This window comes from Letharia lupina, assembly GCF_014066315.1.
Source record: "Letharia lupina isolate WasteWater1 chromosome Unknown contig_17, whole genome shotgun sequence".
Taxonomy (NCBI): domain Eukaryota; kingdom Fungi; phylum Ascomycota; class Lecanoromycetes; order Lecanorales; family Parmeliaceae; genus Letharia; species Letharia lupina.
In genome coordinates, this window is record NW_023502986.1 from 1267702 (window position 1) to 1286732 (window position 19031).

The 19031-nt window shown below is 50.4% G+C and overlaps 7 protein-coding genes across 7 annotated transcripts; 2 read left to right on the forward strand and 5 right to left on the reverse strand.

Moving 5' to 3' along the window:
- Nucleotides 1–277: 277 nt before the first annotated feature.
- On the reverse strand, nucleotides 278–1794 carry HO133_003451 (uncharacterized protein; the record flags this gene model as incomplete). Its single annotated transcript, XM_037294373.1, has 2 exons — nucleotides 278–1678; nucleotides 1711–1794. 2 exons carry the CDS (start codon nucleotides 1792–1794, stop codon nucleotides 278–280), a joined length of 1485 nt encoding a protein of 494 aa, XP_037149754.1.
- Nucleotides 1795–2707: 913 nt separating this feature from the next.
- Nucleotides 2708–3579, reverse strand: HO133_003452 (uncharacterized protein; the record flags this gene model as incomplete). Its single annotated transcript, XM_037294374.1, has 5 exons — nucleotides 2708–2778; nucleotides 2830–2967; nucleotides 3019–3216; nucleotides 3267–3416; nucleotides 3474–3579. 5 exons carry the CDS (start codon nucleotides 3577–3579, stop codon nucleotides 2708–2710), a joined length of 663 nt encoding a protein of 220 aa, XP_037149755.1.
- Nucleotides 3580–4937: 1358 nt separating this feature from the next.
- On the forward strand, nucleotides 4938–5657 carry HO133_003453 (uncharacterized protein; the record flags this gene model as incomplete). Its single annotated transcript, XM_037294375.1, has 1 exon — nucleotides 4938–5657. The coding sequence occupies one exon, from the start codon at nucleotides 4938–4940 to the stop codon at nucleotides 5655–5657; it is 720 nt and encodes a 239-aa protein (XP_037149756.1).
- A 2232-nt stretch (nucleotides 5658–7889) lies between these two features.
- Nucleotides 7890–8249, forward strand: HO133_003454 (uncharacterized protein; the record flags this gene model as incomplete). The annotated part of the gene is made up of 1 exon (XM_037294376.1): nucleotides 7890–8249. One exon carries the CDS (start codon nucleotides 7890–7892, stop codon nucleotides 8247–8249), a length of 360 nt encoding a protein of 119 aa, XP_037149757.1.
- A 2719-nt stretch (nucleotides 8250–10968) lies between these two features.
- Nucleotides 10969–11554, reverse strand: HO133_003455 (uncharacterized protein; the record flags this gene model as incomplete). Its single annotated transcript, XM_037294377.1, has 2 exons — nucleotides 10969–11396; nucleotides 11500–11554. The coding sequence occupies 2 exons, from the start codon at nucleotides 11552–11554 to the stop codon at nucleotides 10969–10971; spliced, it is 483 nt and encodes a 160-aa protein (XP_037149758.1).
- Nucleotides 11555–14265: 2711 nt separating this feature from the next.
- On the reverse strand, nucleotides 14266–16033 carry HO133_003456 (uncharacterized protein; the record flags this gene model as incomplete). The annotated part of the gene is made up of 2 exons (XM_037294378.1): nucleotides 14266–15487; nucleotides 15564–16033. 2 exons carry the CDS (start codon nucleotides 16031–16033, stop codon nucleotides 14266–14268), a joined length of 1692 nt encoding a protein of 563 aa, XP_037149759.1.
- Nucleotides 16034–17788: 1755 nt separating this feature from the next.
- HO133_003457 (uncharacterized protein) lies at nucleotides 17789–18952 on the reverse strand (the record flags this gene model as incomplete). The annotated part of the gene is made up of 1 exon (XM_037294379.1): nucleotides 17789–18952. The coding sequence occupies one exon, from the start codon at nucleotides 18950–18952 to the stop codon at nucleotides 17789–17791; it is 1164 nt and encodes a 387-aa protein (XP_037149760.1).
- Nucleotides 18953–19031: the final 79 nt, after the last annotated feature.

The following is a 19031-nucleotide window of genomic DNA, read 5'->3' on the forward strand; positions in this document are numbered from 1 at the left end:
GCTGGCCGTACGGGACAGTTTTATTTATTCTGGTCACAAATCTCACAGGCTGCTGGCTCTAGTGGAAGGTAGCGAGAGCGCTGCATCACCTCCAGTGGGACTTCTCGGTTCGAATCGGAACAGCTACTGTGGCTATGCATCGCACCCGTTGCAGAGAGGTAAGCGTTGGAGATGGCCTGAATAAAATTTCTGTACCTAGACTGGCATAAATTGACAACACGAATCTTAGGGCTAAGGCCTAGACCCAATGGAAAACCTGTTGGGCTATTCAAAAGCTCTAAAAGCTCTCTGCCCCAGTACTCTCGCGCAAAAGCGTCAGATCACTTAAGGCGGGGCTCGAAGCTAACCGACCGCCAACATAAACATAGAAGCCTCTCCCATCAGTACCAATACTCGCAACGCCACCGATCTTGTCTTGCGTGTTGACTAGGCATTGCGTGCTGATCCTTCTCGCGGTCGTTGCTACATCAAGCAGCCGGAAGGTATCAACTTGAGCCACATTGTTATTCTTCACGGATATCATGCATTGTCCATACTGCCATTTCTGATACTCTGGCTTTGACAAATCGACATCTGCAGCGTCTGTGAAGCCAAAATTCAACTGGCTCGTCGGGTCGAACAGGCGAAGGATGACTTGGTTGATGATCACGCCGCAGTCTGTTGCTGCGGCGGGCTGTAAATGGATAATGAAGGGGTTGAAGCAGTGTACTGGGTACCTGGGAAGCGCCGCTGGACTGAGGGTGAAGTTCGAAGTGACAGTGGGGAGATTGGACACGCGAGACGCGCCCATCGAAGGATCCCTGGTCTCTACTCTCTGAGATCCTGCACCATTTTCAGAGTCCTTTTGAGATCGCATCGTTCGCCTAGACACGCTGACAGCTGGCCGCTGAGAAATAGTGGAGTTCTTAGCAGAAATGCTTTCAGGCTCCACATGACCCCGAAGATAAACATAAAACGCTTCGCTCGCATCGCCTACAAGACTCACGCCCCCTATCGGATCCACAAAACCAGTGACACACTCACGAACGATATTGTCCGCCGTAAAAGCGACCTCGAGGAAAGTGAGCAGCTGCCTGGCACCTGGAGGACCGTAGACTGAAACTTCGCAACTGCCGTACTGCCATCGAGATCGAGCGTATCCCCTGGCTTCGGTCTGGTATGAGTTGCGAATGAAAACGCGCTTTGCAAAGACGTTGGGCTCCTGGAGGATAATGAAGTTGAGGACGTAGCCGCAATCTGATGGGACCAGCGTTGGTAGCCGGCGGGTATCGAGACATGCGACAGGCTGTGCTGTGAGAGGGTTTCGTATTGTTGTGTTGACTTCTGATGGAATGCTTTCGACGTCTCGTTTGGCTAGAGGTAGCCTTACCAGGTTAGATGGCAGCGCGAAGGCGATCGAAAGGGAAAAGAAACAAGCGAAAGTTTGAAGGATCGCAGTCATGGCTAATTGTGATAGCTTATACAAGCGGGATTGTTTTCTAGTAAAGAAATCGCCAACGAAGGTGCGAATGAATGGGTAGACTATATTGAAGTCCAGAGGCTTTGAGAGATAAAGGTCCGGTCTGCCCGTCCGTTTCGGCGCTTCCCCTCTCGCGCATCGCGGGTATGTTACAGGAGCTGATCTTGCCGCCCAGTCAAGAACAAAGGTATCATCCTCTACCTCCTTTGCCTTCTTGATCTTTGTCACGCTTTGGATTAACGATTGCTAACGTTCATCCCGTCATCGAAGGGTCCGCCGCTACTTCTCCAACCCGCGTTCTCAAGATTCAGGGATAGATTCGACCCCTTCAGCATGATGTTCCGCATATCGCGTTGTCCGCCGCGTATCCCCTCCTGCTATCGCGTCATCTAATGTAGCCGCACCTTTTCTCCCATCGGGGAAGAGCTACGGGGGCACTTGTTCGTCACCAGATCTTCAAACAAAGTTTTCGGCTTTCTTTCTCGGCCTCTGCTATTCGTTGTGGTTTACTCAATCATAGCTGTAACATTTGGCGTCAGCTCGGGAAAGTCCTCATGCATCATCCCTAAGAACAAAGCCATCGAGTCCTGTGCGTAGTAACAACATCACCGTCACTCCGATCACTGGGCATAGCTCCATCGCAACGCGACGATACGGACTCCTCCCACGAGCACCCACCTTCGTCTCTTAGCCTTCAAGTATCCTAATCATAGGATGGCCGTATGGCAGGCCAAATGGATCTCTGTCATTCGCTGGAATTCTATCGAATGTAGTCTCCCGCTGTCCCGACCCGAGCGTCAGGTGTCAAAGGCCCCGGCGCGAGGCGCTGACGATGGAGGCGACACTCCAGCAATGGGGAGGCGTCTTTTCCGCGGCGCGGGGACGAATAGCCGTTTCTACCCTACACGTAGATCAGCGCAGGGTGAGGTGAATACTAGTCTAGAGTAAAATGTTGGTCTGCTCTGCTTCAATGACTATAATGTAGCGTACTAAGACACTGAGGTATAGGATGGGGTGCTTGGAGCGTGGAAAGAAAATCGTGGAAAGATGTAAATTTTGCGTTTTTCAATCCCTTTCCCATTGTGTTCTATATCTCGCTGCACTATGCCCAGCCTTTGATATGTCTAATTTAAAATAATCAGTTGAAGAAATGCTTCCAGTACGTGTTTCATAAGGGATTGTCCAAGAGCCAAAGCATACGAAAGCTATGACTTTTTCGTGTTATAGAAAGACGCCTCACACGTCAAACTATGTCATAGCCTCCAGCAGAGTTCCAGCGGCATTATACATGACTCTGATCGCAAGCTCTGACTCGCCAGCTGCGACTGACGTTCAGTATGCACCACTCGACAGCAGAGAATGTTTCATACCTGTAGCGGACGAAACGCCAGACCTTCCAAATCTTGCACACATAGCCACAACCATCACACCAGAGCCCCAAATGTCATACCAAATGGCTCTCACCGGCGGTCCGTCTATTATCACGTCTATTACGCATTGAGCGCTTGCTGTTGGTTGGATCAGCGCATTGTAAAGGACAGCACAGAAGGAACGCTTACAATCTGCAAATCGAACGGGAAGAGCGACATCGATGTTGGGTGTGTTCTTCTTCCCAAAGACTTGCTCAGTATCCGTGACGGGCATATAGCTTAAGTCGAGCAGGCATTGTTGGTTGAAGGGAGGTTTGCCTTCGTCGTTGAAGCAGTCAACATTCGGTTCGAACCGCTGGACGAATACCGAGAGACGGTTTGCCTGTCCTGGAGAGCTGGTTACGGTGGTTCATCCTTGGTGCCTCGAGTACACTTACCCAGCTTCTCCGCAATCCCCCCCTCGGGGTTTCCACCCTCTACGCACTTGTGAATGAGGTATCGGACCGCCTGTTTCAAGTTCAGTGGCTTCAAGAGATCAGATGTGCCTTCAATTGTAGGAAAGACTTCGATGAAACAAGTCCCATCGGCTGCCACGTCGTTAGCGTGAGCTACGCTCTGAGAATTGACCTCGGGCCACCACATACCGCTTGCGTATCTAAGAGGCAGGGGAAAATCGTAGGCTTGTTGGGTCTCGCGATCCCCGTAACTACGAGCGTGAGAGCCAGCCGGCAACTGTCTATAGGCGTCCATGCAGCTGTCGAAGGTTGGTTGTCCGAAGTTTTCCTTGTCGCATTCATAAGACAAGGACGTCAAAGCTGGAAAGGACTGAGCCAGATTTTCAAGCGTGGACGGCGTTGGATTCGATGCGTTAGACAGCCAAACAACGGGCGAAGAGTTTGTCGGCGGAGTGAGAACTTGGGGAATGTCCAAGGTCAACGATGCGACTCCCCGGTTGCCAAGGGCACAGAGGAGTAAGAGAGCTGAATACATAGAGAGGACGCTAGATGACAGAAAACTACCAAGAAAACGAGAACAGACCGGGTCTGGCTATCGAAAAATGGTCGCATGAAGGGGAGTGTTCACGCGATCTTCCGACATGCGCCACGGCCAACGTTGAGTGCAGCGTATGAAGTATCTGGATCCCTTCCATGTTTGCCGCGGCTCGTCCTGTATGTACTCGTAGTGCCTACAGCCATGGCTTTGAGCTGTTCTTTCTAAATTTAGCCTTTGCGTAGCTGCTAGGCCGGACTCGAGGGCGCTTGGATTGTCACTCCAGGTGAACGCTGATGATACTGCATAACATCACGATTCAAGTCTGCTTACTGCTGCGTATCTGTCATCAGCTAACATGAAACCGAGATTGATCTACGCCTTTCACGTTACAGTTGGCTTTTTTGTTTTCTGCTCCTCAGTCATACTGGTCTTCTCTCTAGCGTCCCTGGCGGCCGAAAATGATCCTTACCTGTCCTGAAATCAGAAGCACCAAGCGGAGAGGCTTTGTCTCCCCACTTCCTCTTCCTATCTCCTGGCTTAAATTGCGACTGTTGTCCTTGCGCTCTCGCCAGGTCCGATTTGGACAAGTCCAAAAGAGCCTTAAGACAGAAGCTAAGCCAGAAAGATCAGGAAATCCAGCTCAGCGTCTTGAGCAAAGATGTGGAAAATCATCGACAAGGGCACAAGACTGCTCCCTTGCAACTGAGAAGTTTCGAGGTCGTTCCCAATTAGGTTTAGTAGCTCTTGGCGTTACGAGATATTGCATCTTGAGTACCTTAAGGTACATATACCTCGACACTAAACCCAGGCAAAAACTCCGTTACACATACGGAATAGCATTGGAATCTCAACCTCTTGCTCATCTTCGATATGACGATCGATCAGAGACTCGAAAGTGATTGTCCCATTAAAGGATTCCTGGGTCTTCCCACGGGTAAATCACCCCCGGACCTTGCAATCTCATCAACAGAGGCTAATACCCTCTGACAGAGATACGGATAGAAATATACTACCATCTTCTGATCGCACGCAAATGGCCGTATGACGATCGAATTTTTCAGAACATAGAAATTAGTACGAAGAAACGGCCCAGGCTCTGCCAAAACTTCAAGCACATGTCCGAGGTGACAGGGACAAAAACAAACTACTGCCTTGGGGACCGCTACTGCCGCGGGTATCCCGCTCTTGGACTTGCACCTGCAATTCTGCGAACCTGCAAAGAAATACACGATGAAGCAGCACCGATTCTCTACAGCAGAAATGTGTTCTACTTCCCAATTCCAGACCAATTTAGAACAGCAGGATTCACGAGAGCAGGACCCGCTGAGGAGTTGCGGCTCCGGAGCCAGTGTCTATGGCTCTTTGGGTACCGTGACGAGGCCTGGCACACACTTTTCTTTGAGATACAGGCTTCTATGTTCGCTCGTTTCCTCCACATGATCGGGAAAGAAAACGCGGCTCGCCTCACGACACTTCGATTTTTGCTTGGGGATCCGACCACTGATGGAGGTAGATACGGCCCAAAGACCGGCCAGGTTATGAAAGTGGTGATGCAGTTACTGTACATGCACGTTCCGGGTCTTCGTGATCTCAATATGCTCTTGGTGGTTAATGATCGGGCACCGTACCACACCTTATGGACGCCTCATCCTACAGTGGAACGGGTTCTGTATGACGTTCTAAAGGAAGCCGTTCAGAACCTGCCAGAGTTGAAGCATCTTGAAATTGAAGGGTTTGGAAGGGATCCTGGTGTTAAGAGGGAGTTGAAAGCCCTCGAGGTAGCCTGTGGATGCCGCAAAGACCAAGCCAAACCTCGGAATCTCACCACCCTGTAGAGGATGTTTCTTGCTTGATTGTACGGATTGTTTGTTTTCACCATCAATTAAGGGCATCTAATTCAGGCATCAACTAGCGTGACCTTTGATGCGATAGTTTGCAAGTATTCTAGTACAATTCTCCAGAAGTAAAAACCCTCGCATACAGAGGGTCTTTCTCTTGGGGTCAAAATATACATAAAAGTCTACTCCAAGTATACACGAGTACAACAGACAAGATGCTTTCCATAAAACGGAGATGTGGAAAAACAAGAGCGAAAACAAAATCACGGCTAGTCTCAGTATTCTGACTCTCTTACGTGACGGGACGGAAAAACTTTGGGGAAAATATGTCAGACCTCGCCCGTACACGATTACGTTAGGTAGTTCGTCCGGGGTCGCTTGTTGATTAAATCTAATCAGGTTTGAGTTAGCACCAGCAGACTACCGCGTGATCCAAGTTCGCGATTCTTAGACGCGACACGTCCTCACTTCAATCAATGTCAGCAATAATGACGAAGCGAAAGAGTGAGGAAGAAAAGGCGGTTGGCAAGGCCAGGAAAAGAGTCCCTTTCAACGTGCCCAAGGATGCAGCTACCTAAGCAATGTATGAGGCAGCCTCCAGGCATCGCTTGCAGCCATTGCTGGTGCTAACTTTCCAAATGACAGTAATGCGCGAAACGCGTCATGCTCGCCCCTGTTACGATTACCGCTCGAGATTCGCGACAAAGTATGGGCAGGAGTGCTAGGAGACGGGCGAATTATATTTTCATACCCCAAACTATGGGATTCTTATAAATTCATAACCCATCTTACATTTTCATACCCCTCACCAAAGGAGACCGGGTCGTCCACCTCGAGTATATCGGCAGAAATTTCGCTCGCAACGGGCAAGATGAGAAAAGGCAATCCTGGAGACATGTTGTGTGTCAACATGAGTGCCCTGAGAATGAAATGGTCGAAGACTTCACATGGGTTAATATCAATGGCGACGAGGAAACCGTCTGGCGACAACCGCATCATCGCTGTGACGTCGAGCCGGCGTATAAGATTGGCGCTAACCACCGTCGATCGGATCACGAGTCAATATACCTGACAGCGCTGAGAGTCTGTCGGCAGATCTACAACGACGCGAACAATATACTTTGGTCGACGAATACCTTTTCTTTCAACGATGCGGCCACCAGCTTGGATCGTTTCATGGACGCACGAACGACGCGCCGAAAGCAGTCGTTGAGAAGGCTGCGGTTGCAGATGGACTGGGTGTGGGGGGAAGACAAACCTTGGAACCGTGTCCTTGGGATGACGCTCATCAGATCCTTGGCTGGACTGAGGAGTCTGCGCCTGCAGATCAATCATTCAATGGATGCCGCGCTCTATCAAGAGGCGAAAGCTCGGGGGAATGAACTCGGCTTATTTCAGACTCGACATCTGGACTTTGTGTACAAAATGGCGATACTGCCATTGACGAACGTCGAAGTCTCTGTCGGCGATTGTTCTCAGCCGTGAAATATGGATGACTGTGGACGGTAGATGATAGGATCGAATATGCCGAGGGGATTCGGGGAATACTCCTTAATGCCAAGGGAGCGCAGAGATTTGCCAGGGAACAAGAGTACCTAAAAGAATTCTACCAACAAGAAAGAGAAAAGAGGATGGAGCGCCAGGCTTTTAGGGATGCCAGAGCAGGCCGACCAAAAGTTTGTAAAAGCTCGACGCGACGCTGTGTAAGATACATACATAGCTCAATTAGAGATTGCGTCGACCCTTTTCTCTTCTTCTGCGGCGAGCTTCCAATGTTTCAGTGCCGATAAGACAGGACGAGACGATCAGTCTTAGCGGCAGGAGGAGGCTTTGGCTTGATATTATCTTTGTTCCCAATGGGTACGTCGGGTTGGCGACGCTCAAAACAGAGTCGAAATAGGCGAAATAATGGGCTTAATGATGGTATCCGTAGAAATTGATAGAACCAAAGGACACGCTTGGATGGCGGAGTCACTCTTCACCTTATGATCAATCAATCTCTACTGTTTTTTCGGATGACATCTTGAGAGAAAGGAGGAAATCCTATCTGTTTCGAAGAGTACTTAATGTCACACAACAAAGCGGCTGTTCTCGATCCTGGCGATTATTATTGGCGCTCACGTGACCCGTCGCAAGACTACTTACGCCACACTTCCCGTCAGCTATACGACGCCATCTGCCCAACGCTCTTCAGTCCACTATATCTTACCAGAGCAGATTCACCAAGTCATGGCCTCACCAGCTCTCCCTTCTCTAGTACCTGGCAATGAGGCTCCATTCTGGAGCTCTCTTGGTGCGCCAATGGTGGAGAACGCCTCGTTCTTTGCCGCGTTCCTACATTGGCTGGCCATAGCGCTCAGGTGGTTCTTAAGAGCTCTGCTGGTCCTCTTGGCAGTTGGCGTCATTTTGGGCATCGGATCTTTGATCTTTGGGTCTCTGCCCCTCCACCAGCTTCGCCGCGGTGGCAAACCGAAAACTTCCACGGACGGGGATGCACCGCCGGAAGCTGAATTGGTTGAGTTGGAGTTTTTGGCTGCAGAGTACGATCCTGCCCAGGATCAAAGCTCTGACAGCGGTGAGGAATATTGAGGTGTATAAGTTCTCGGATTCGGGTTGAGGTTGAGGTTTAAGAGCCTCGTTTTGGCTGAAGCCGGGCACATTGGTGGCGAAATAGCAACATGCGTTGCAGGGCGCCTTGCAAGGAAGAGTTATCGACCACAATACAAGGATACTTGCGAATTATCCTACAATCTAACTGAGCTCCGTCATTACGGGAAGAGGCCTCAATCTTGCTCAAACGCCATATACCATCGCCCATCACGGGACATCCACGCAGCCTCTTACTTTGTGGCACTGGGTCCAGTGCCAAGTCCTCCTAGTATGCCGGCTTCATAATCGACTTTCTCCATCCGTTCGCACATTCAACTACGCTCAAGCACTGGTCGCAGAGAACAAGGCTTTTCCCTCATCGTCTCCTTCAAAGAGATGCCTTCAGCTCTGCCCGCACGAGACCTTGTCCTTCGGAAGACTACAGCACATCGCTAAGCTTCCAAAATCCGACAAGCCAGGGAAGACTATTGATGCTCTCGAATATAGCTCCCAGCAACACGTTAGAGATCATGTAAAAAGCCAGGACCCTAAGGAAGAAAGAACCTGTTATGTGCCATTTGCAAACCCGCAAGACCAGGACCATTGAGCGCAAGTGAACGGGTTTGGGAAAATCCTTAACGGTAAATTCGCTATCCGCTTGTATCTGCTGTTCTGCTGGTCTCTTTGGTGCGGATCGGGTACATCTCAGAAGTGCGATACTGTGGAGACATTGTGGAATTACCTAGCTCCTGCAAACATCTGGCTGCGTGGCAACCTGGCTGATCCTATCAACCGATACATTGCTAAGGAGAATGGCATTGTATGCGACCGGTGTGACACAAGACGAAGATCCACTTGATGAAAGGGGTGGAGGACAGTGAAGGAAAACACAGGTGTACCGTCTGTATGACGAGATTCTTGGATACAGGGGGAGTCGGCAGAAGATCCTGTCTGGGTTGCACAGTGCTGAGCTTGAGTCGTGTTAGCCGAGATGTGGAATATTGAGTCCAAGACGAGTATCGTACTTGGCTGGGAACATGGTAGTGACATTGTCATCCCAATGATGTGGAAGAGCCTTGACATATTTCTCATCGAACCTTTCCACTACTGCTGAGCTCTTGAGGTGTTACGAGAGATAGCATCTCATTTCGGCACGCCGCCATAACTATATTGAGCTGGCCATTTTGTGGAGATGCACTTGCGTAGCTCCTGGTGTTTTCTAAGATGTTCTCTCCTAGCGCTGACCCAATTCTTCCAGTCCATTGGTACCCCTGACTCAAGCACACGCAGCGCTTCCGACGCAGCTGGGTATAAAACCATGCCTAGACTTAGACCGATTCTCACCTGTCTCGAAGTCTTTGGACAAATCGGGTCTTCGACGCTCAGTCTCGCCGAAGCTATCGGTATAGGTTCCTACATTGCGATAATAGTGTCTACCGATCCACATCTAAGCGCCCTGCTGCACCGCTTCATTTGCAGTTCATGGACACTCTTCTTTTGTTTCCCTTGCCCGATGAACGAATTGTCTAGAAAAGTACTAAAATTGTTACTAGGGGAAAAGCGGTGAGCTGTTGACTCCCACAAACCAACATGTTTCATTGGCCAATAGGTCGCTCATGGTTTGTTGTCTCACGACGAAAATTTGGTACATGGGATTTGCATAGTTGGGCCCAGACATCTGAATATACAAACCCAAGCATGCATCTTCACGTCAGGCGCGTGCACATCCAACAACGATACAAAAATGTTCTGCCGACCGAGAACCCAGCTCAAACCCACATCCCACCGACCAACGGACGGTGATGAGAGACTGCTTACTGCTACTGCGATAGAGCTCCGTGACTACCCAATCGACGCCACCGCGGACGCGTCACCCTCTGCCTCCGGACCCGACACACCGGCCTTCAAGAAAAAACTTCAAACCTGCCCTCACGAGACTCTACCGTTCGACCGACCACGGCGCATTGCAACTTGTTTGCGGTTTGAAAAATTCGACAGCTAGGTGGAACACCCCGACACGCCGTCCTCAACAGCGCTTACGAAGCCAACGGGTCATCTTGCACGACGGTGCAGAGCTGGAATGTTAAGACCGAGTCGTTACTTCCTCCAAGACGCTGTTCGGGAAATGGCAAGGAAGGAAAATGTCATTTTTGGAGAGCAGAATGTTGTTCTGGATCGGATACTGGCTTGCGGTCAACGGCCAGCTGGGATTTTTGCTCGTCATCAGAAACCGTGAAGGATTGTGCTACGCTGGAATTTCTCCGAATCCGTCTCGCGCCTCCGAATGTATGGTTGTGAGGGGAGAACACGGATTCGATACGGAGATTCGATATTTGGTCTTAGAGAGCCATGTGTTCATACCGCGACGTGGACGATGTCACAGGTTGATGTCTGGGTAGAATAAAAGGTTTGGGACTCGCTAGAGAAGTACCGGTCGAGAAGTACAGAGAGAGCCCATTTTGACAAACGTACTTGGGACAAGGAATCTGCCGTGGCAGCAACGAATAGAAGGCTTCTATCCCTACTCCGAAATCTCCCAGCGACACCAGGAATAATGCCCACGTGGGCGATCCAAACCCTCCGTACAACATACACAGACGCTTCCAGACCCGGTGCTGCGGATATCGCCCCCCCAATCGTCGAACAGATGTATTCAAACCTGTCCCCACGAGAATCTCCATCTCAACCGTCCGCAACGCACACAACCCCACCCCCGCGCCTACGTCCCCCACGCCTCCACCAACCCCGCCCCACCCACCGCCTCGCCCGTCGAAAACGCCCCTCGCTCCGCCACCGTCAGAAAACTCGACACGTCACTCATGATCCGCAGCAACACCTGACCCAACCTCTGCAGCAAGAGCACCAGCAACTCCGGCACGCTCGTGGACGACCCGTACGTCTGCGCCGCGGGGTAAGTTTCCAGAAACGCGAGCAAGCCGGCGTTGGGAGTAGCGGGGAGGGCGAAGCCGTAGGTTTCCCTCTCGAGCAGAGCGCGGAGGGGGACGTCGACGGAGAGGGTTTGGGTGGGGTTGGCGAAGCGGGAGGTGCCGTTCGCGGAGGTGGTGGCGGCTGTGGTTAGGGCTGTGGGGTTGGTTTGGGAGAGGGTTTGGAGGGCGGTGGAGAGGGTGGTTGTGTAGGTGTTGATGGCTTGTCGGAGAGGATGTCAGCGGGTTCTGGGACATGGATTGGTGCTGCGGTGCTGCGTCGGTGATCGCGGTGGAGGAGGGGGCGGACCGTATATGTTCCATACTCCATAGAAGAGCTGCGGGCTGTGTGGCGGATCGCCCAATTTCGGCATCGGGCATGTCGAGTTCTTCCCGCTTGTATTGATCGTGGAACAATCGCGTCCCGTGACGCCTAGGCTCAGCCGCAGAAAGCATACAGACCACGACTCGTGCTCCCGACACCTGACAGCAGCACCGCTCGTCGCGTTGGGCGACGTGCTCGCCAGCCACTCCCGGAACCAGGCATTCATATTTAGTTCATCCCAGCAAGAGGGTGAGAGACCTGTTGTTACGATGTCACAGTGGACAACGGAGTTGGGTTGGCGAGGAGAAGCGAAGCTAGCCGAGGGCAGAATCAGGGCGACGAGGGCGACAAGCTGACAATGGGGCCGCATGATAGCTCGGTGGTTGCTTCGGTTCGGGATGCTGATGGACAGAGACTTTGCTTGAAAGGATGACTCGAATGTCGGAATGCGAAAGCGCAGCGTGACAGACTGCAATGCAGGGACGAGCCTATATACAATCGCTGCCTTGACGGGGCGGGACGCTTACTGAGATTGTCGGCAATTCAATCTCTCGAAGGGAAGACGCGAGACCAATCGTTCAGGCCGATAGGCGCATCAACCAAAATGTCATAAGCGATATGAGACGCTTCTTCATGAGTATGATCCTGTTGAGCTCGTTAGCCTCGAGGCTGTTCTAGGTCGCGTATTGTGAGGGTGACACCTGATGATTCTCGTCTAGTGATGTGCCGTAGACCTATACATCAGTATATATAAAAGAATAAGATAGGGCTGAACTAGAAAACCTTGAATTTGTATGTGCAGCCAATCATCAATTCGTCAGATCTACGCTCTTTGGTTAGACCGGCTGAGTCATCGCGGGTAAACAAATTAGCGTCCGCAACCATCAAAAATCTCTCCCCCTACTTTTAACCCTTTAATAACTTTACTATTTTCTATTAAAATTTTGAGATTTTTTTTTTAAATTATAGCCCGAAACTTGCGCTTTTCAATAATAAAAAAATTTCAAAATTTGGTCTTATAATTATTAAAGCGCAAGGAATTCAAATATCGCTCACCAAAGTTCGCTCGACAGCCCTGATCAAAAAACAGGTGCACATTATTTGATTTTAGAATAACTTTTTTGTTTTCTATTAAAATCTTAAGATTTTTTATTTAAATTATAGAACGTAATGTGGGCTTTTAGATAAAAAAAGAATTACTAAATTTAGTCTTATAGATATTTATAGGCAAGGAATTCAGATATCGCTCACCAAAGTTTACTCGACAGCCCTGATTAAAAAAAATGGTTATGTCATAGGTCTTTACTCGTGATGTATAAAAAACGATGTCGTCGCAACTTGGGCTTCGTTCGAAACAGCTACGGACCAGCGAGGTCGATCCCGGAGTAGTGTCATGAAGTGGCACCTCGTGACCTGGAGGGTCGCAGAAGATATCGTGGGCGTTGACAAGTGTGCGTTTCGGTGTCGAGATCGCGCCTGGAGATATGTGCGGATGCAGTGATCCACGCCTACACATCATGCGTGACGCTGTCTGGTTCCAATCCCGCGCTTTCTCATATACCCTCACTCATACATCATCGTCGTCCAGTATCGAGCTCCTGGGTAACTTGACGTCTGCTATTCGGCATTTCCGACGGCAGGCCTTTCAGCTCCTGCATTCCCTGCTCTCGATACGCCATTCCACTGCCATCGGTCCCAACATTAGCCGTCTTCTTCTCTTCGGGTTGCATGATTTGACTTTTACCCTTACTTCTAATGCGTCGAATTAAGGACATAGCAACTGGCAAACCAGCAAGCAAACACCCAAGCCAGCGCCAAGGCCTGTTCTTGTTGCATCGTTGCCGCCGCTTGTAGTTTTTGTGCGAGTGGTCTCTAAGTTAGTCGCGTTGTTCGATGGTGACGGCCGCGAGGACGTGGAGACCGCGATAGGCGTGGACATGGAAACAACGACAGCCGAGTTCATGGCGCTGGAGGCCGCTATACTCGCCCTCGTCCGCAACAACCCACAGCCTCAAGCGTAAACCCACCCACAAACCCCGTCCCCCCCACGACCGCACCCACATTATTCTTATCCGGACAAAACACCCACACACCGCCATCTCTACAACAACTAATCGTGTTCGGACCCGCCGAACAACACCACACGCCGAAAGCCACGATCGGTCCCGAGGGTTTGGGGACATTGCTGGAAGCAACTGGGGTCAGTTCAGGTCATGACGGTGCAGGTGCGGGTGTGACGGAGGTGCGAGAAGCAGAGGCCCGTTGTGAGGCCGCTAGCACCATGTTGACGGCGGAGGGAGGCTTGTGCGCGGTACCGTTGCGAGGGATGGAGTTGGGTTCGACGGTTTGAATGGGGGAGTAGTGTGGTTGGGCTCGGGCAAGCCGGGGGAGGAGAGGGCTGAGGAGGATCGGAGTGGATTGTCTGGGTATGTTCGACGTCGGTGGGGAAAGGTGGTCTCATTCATGGCGAGGGTTGGACGTCTGTGGGAGGAGCTTGGTCAACGTGCTCATGGTCTTATAATGTCATTGTCTGCCGCCGCAGATTCTGTTTCAGCTGTGAATCTTGATGATTGCAGTACATGCATGCTGAGGCGGCCGCTATCATCCAATCAAACTCTGGCGATGTGCTTTCAGCCTCGTCAAAAAGCAGTGAAGCGCCCACATGAAACGGTGGTCAATCTCATCTTGACTGAAAATGGCTGCTGTCATTGCTTGCTGTATCCCTGAGCGGAAGACTGCCAACGTCAGTTTCCACAATCCCTGTCCACTATATCCCATTAACCCAAGCTGCCAGCAGCCCATCGAGCGAGGGATCAACTGCGAATTGCCCGCCGTCTTCCCCCCTAAAATCGCCATGCTCCTGATCGCCAAGTACCACCAGAGGCCCATCCTTCTCATCCTCCACCGGGCAAAAAGAATTGGAGTCCAAGGCTCGTTCGCCAATGACGGACTTCGCACTGACGAAGGTGTCCGTATCTGTTGAATCTGTAAGGGCGGCAAGATCTTGTGACGATGCTATACTTTCCATAATGTGAGATTTCTCAGTGACCAGCATCGATGTTCCAGATCGCAAGAAAGGCAATTGTGGCATATGCTCGTTCTGTATATACGGTTTCAGGGGATTCAATGGAAGGATCCTACGGTAGAGGAGCCTTGAGGGTCCAGATATACAGAATGGCACCCAGCCATTTTCCTCGGCCGCTCTAGGGCTTTCAACCATTGGAGCTTCGGAGCCTAAGTCGAGGGGGTTCCACGAGTCTTCTCGGTTATTGAGGAAAAATTCCTTTACAGGATTGACCGTAGAAGCATAGACTCGATCCATAGTGGTCATGCGGATATTCTCAGGCGGACCTTCATAGCCCTTTACCTGCTTTAGGGTTACGCCCTCTTGGGGCGAGTGACTCGGATTGGAACCGAGAATTTGGGGGCTACTGTCTCCAATTCGAGCGAATTTAGCTCCAGACGAGCTTTCCACCCGGTGTTCTATTTGCGAATGTTCTCCTTCTTCTACCTTTTCTTCGACCATCTCTGCTAGTATCCAAGACTTCTCTCGCATCTTCTCTTTAAGCGCGGTATGTCCATGAACTGCTCTAAGAAGCCGTGTCTCACGCTTGTGGGTATGGATGACATCGTCTCTTATGCGACGCCTCATATCATGGCCAATGTTGTATTCCTCGGCTTCAACCTCTGTCATCAGGTGTTCTATGAGAGTGAAGTAATTCTCCAGACTTGCAGTCCCAGGATCCAGCCCGGTATCCTCCAACAGCTTAATGGTCTTGCTTTTGTTGGGCAATTCGGTGGGTATAGCTGCATCCAGATCCGGTGTTGCCGGTATAATATCATGGGTGGAATCGTGGGCGATATCAAGGTTCTCCTGGCGGTCCATTGCCGCTTTCAAGGACTCATATTTGCGTGTTTGTTCTGTAGTTGTGTGAAGAAGGTGTTCGATTAGGCGGCGCTGGTTATTGACGACCGAGGGTTCCTCCGTTCTGCACTAACAGTCAGCAAAGCGAAATGGACAACAAGGCCGTTTGATCGAGATAGGAATCGGATATGGAAGCTCACCGCTCGGTCAGATGTCTAGCATAGATAAAGACGTTCAACAGTAAGTCTAACGAAGACTTTAACTTGTCGAGATTGCTCCACAGGAGCATCATTTTCGGTCTCAGGAAGGGCCATTTCAGTCTTTCAAGCGCGACAACAGCAGCTCGGCTAGAGCTGCCATCCAATCCGATTCTTTTAATCTTCTTCAAGAGAGCCCTGTCCATTTCGTGGAAAATCTCGAGACATTCTTTAACAATGGTCTCCGCCGTGTTCATGGCATCTTGTGAGTACAGTCGTGCGTCATGATCTTTTTCGAGATTCTGTCCTATCGTTTTGAGAATGGAGCATGTGTGGGAGATGTCTTTTGAGATGAAGACAATTGAGTCATCAGCGCTGACGACGGTCTGGCCAAATTTGTAGAGCGTGACGCTGAGTCGAATGCCAACATCGGCGACCTGGATGACCGAGGCAATAAGGCCAAGCTCAGCCATGGGTTTAGGGTATAGCACGATCGTGCGTCGCTAAGCTGATGATTTTTAGAATTCTTGGCAATGGCATAGTAGAGGTTGACGAGAACAACTAGATCCCAAGGAGCAGCGGCTTATTTCAAACGTGGTTCGATCAGGGCCGATACAAAGCGCTGGTGATGGCTCGAGGAACGCACTACCAGAGAACACTGAAAGTGTGAATGCAATTGAGCGACAGACATCAAGCACGAAATATAAGTGTAGGTATATGTAGGATGAGAAAAGGCCGATGGGCAAGCAAATCCGTGGGGTTCCTCTGCCTCGAGCTCAGCCTAGCCACTTGTGCAGCAACGTCATGCAAGTAGCCAAAAAAACGTGGGAGCACGCTCCAATCAGCGGAGTAAATTCAACAGCTGCCACATCATCCTTCTCGATAAGCCATGATCGCCACGAGTCACACAAGTGTCATTGAGAGCTTACTCGATCCATGATTGCCGCTTAGGCCTGCAATTACCAACGGTATCCGCCAATCGATGCTGTTCTGGCGGCTAAACACGCTTTGACCCTCCAATACATGAGAGGGCCAGGGCGGTACAATGTGTACTATCTGCTTTCAATACCTATGTGCTCTCTTTGATGCAGATAGCAAAGGCGCTTTACTTCGAATGGTCGTGTTTCCCCAAATCGCGGCTACAGAAGTAAATGCGGACATTGTGCACGGTCAGTAAGCTGACGCTGAGGAGAACAGCTATGTTTTGCCCGTTGAAGGTAAGGTCCTGTCCGTAAAATTACGGCGGACGACGGCTGACACTACGAAACCAATTTTTTTTTCTTTAATTTTTTTTTTCTTTCCGCGACTTTGAAAAAATATTTAAAGAGATTTCTTTAAGAAATATTTAGAGAGATACTTTAGAGGATCTTTTAGAGGGTACTCGAGGGGAATTAAAGAGATTATTCGAAGGTATATTTTTGGGAATACTTTAGAGAGTACTTAGGGGGTTACTCGAGGGGTTTCTTAAAGAATTACTCGAGAAATCACTCGAAGAAATACTCGAAGTACGAAAAAGAAGTTTTCTAAAAAGAATTCGAGGGAACTTCCAAGGAAAGTCCCGTCGAATTTTTTTTTTTTTTTTTTTTTTTGCGAAGAACTTTGTAAAATATTCGATCGTAGTATTAGTTATTATTCGTCGTAAGTACCCGAAAGGATACTCGGAAGAGTACCCGGGAGGATACCCAGGAGAGTACCTCGGAGAGTATCCCGGAGAGTACCCCGGAGAGTAGCCCCTAAAGAGTGCCTTAAAAAGTACCTCTCGAAGAGTTGAAAATATTCTAAAAAGAATATTTTGAAGAGAGTTACTAGAAATCGCGAAGAAAAAATGAAAAGAGAATTTTTTTTTAGTTTTGTCGTAGTGTCAGCCGTCGTCCGCCGTAAAAATGCTCCGCCGGACTCGTGAACAAACATGAATGCTTCAAGATGTTCGGCTTCAGGCCAGTCTCAGAATGTGTAGATTCGTCACAGTTCGCCCTGGTCTAGCCATAGGATGGGGGCTGAGCGAAACGGTATTACATTCGCGGTTGATAGAGTAGCTCCTAATATCTTGCAAGGCATGAATGGCATTCCCTGTACTCCGTACCCTGACAAGGTGTAGACGCCAGACCGCCAGCAATGCATGCTGTCCCAGACGTCATACGCGCGTTTCTTGTCTCATCCATCATCCATCATCACATATAGCCAACCCGAAACGGCTCCAAACCCGTCAAATTCATATCGATCAAGTCTCAAACCCTAATAACACCCCCGCTGCTTCCACCCCACCTCAACCTTCTTAAACCCCTTCCCACCTCCTTTCCACAACCAATTCCCTCTCTCCCTGATACCGCCCCCGCTTCAAATCTTCCAACTTCCCTCCCAACGACATACCCAGCCGAAAAGCTAATAGCACTGAATAGCACCACAACCCCAGCACTCACAACCCATGTCATAAGCGTAGGCGAGATCTGCTGCTCCCTGCCGGGGCTGTTGGCTCGCCTTTTCTTGCTTCTCGAATCTCTGTGGCTCCTGTCTTTTGATGTCGAGGCTTTCCTTTTGCCTTTGTCGTTGCTGGAGAGGGAGGTGGCGGAGGTGCGGTGGCGGACAGAAGGACGGGGTGGGAGAGCTGGTGGGGAACGTTGGGCCGTAATGGCTGACTCAGGGATAAGGCGGAGAGTGGAAGGTTCGACCTGGTTGGACGAGGGCTGCGTGGAATGGGTGTCTCGTTTTGGCAGAGCTCGGGCGCAGGAAAGAAGAGTGGACAGGCTGGCGCGCAGTGCGGCATCATGATCAGCCGTATGGGAAGGCGCTAGCATGTTGTACGGCGTATGGCTTGTTCTGACTCGAGACGGGTATGAACTTGCTGCTGGTCGTCGATGGGATGAGGTTCGGTGGGCGGGAAAGTATGAGGTCCGGGTTTCCAGTGAGCGGGTGTGCCTGGTGTTGTAGGATTGTGGTGGGTGGGAGAAGGCATTCGGTTGGGGAGTGAAGACGGGCTCGTTGGTCAAGACACCCAGCGCCGTGGCGTTCTCGTCGTCGTCATCTTCGGCGTTTGAAGACGTCTCCTCGGATGCTGATGTCGTGAGGCCCGGCGGACTGTTGATGCCTTCGGATAGGTTGGGCTCAAGAGCTTCATTGGAGCTGGTCATGATACGGTCCGATTCGCTTTCACTCTCTTCGTATTCTTCCTGGCTACTTCCAGCAACACTTGCGCGGCGTACAGCAACCCCACGGGGCAGAGGTTCGTTGCGACCTAGGCGGCGTCTTCTGCGGCCATGGTTATCGTACTGTACTCGGACACCAGTCGGGCCAGCATCGTCTGCAGCGGCGGAGGAAAGAGAGGAGGAGGAAGGCTGAGAGGATACTTCGATCCAAGATTCTGTGTAATGATCGAATGAGTATACTGTAGCCATGGTTGCAAGATAAGGGATGCTTTTGATGCAATGATGCTTGGAGAGGAAGGAGAGAAATTGGGTCGAGCATGTTTGCAAT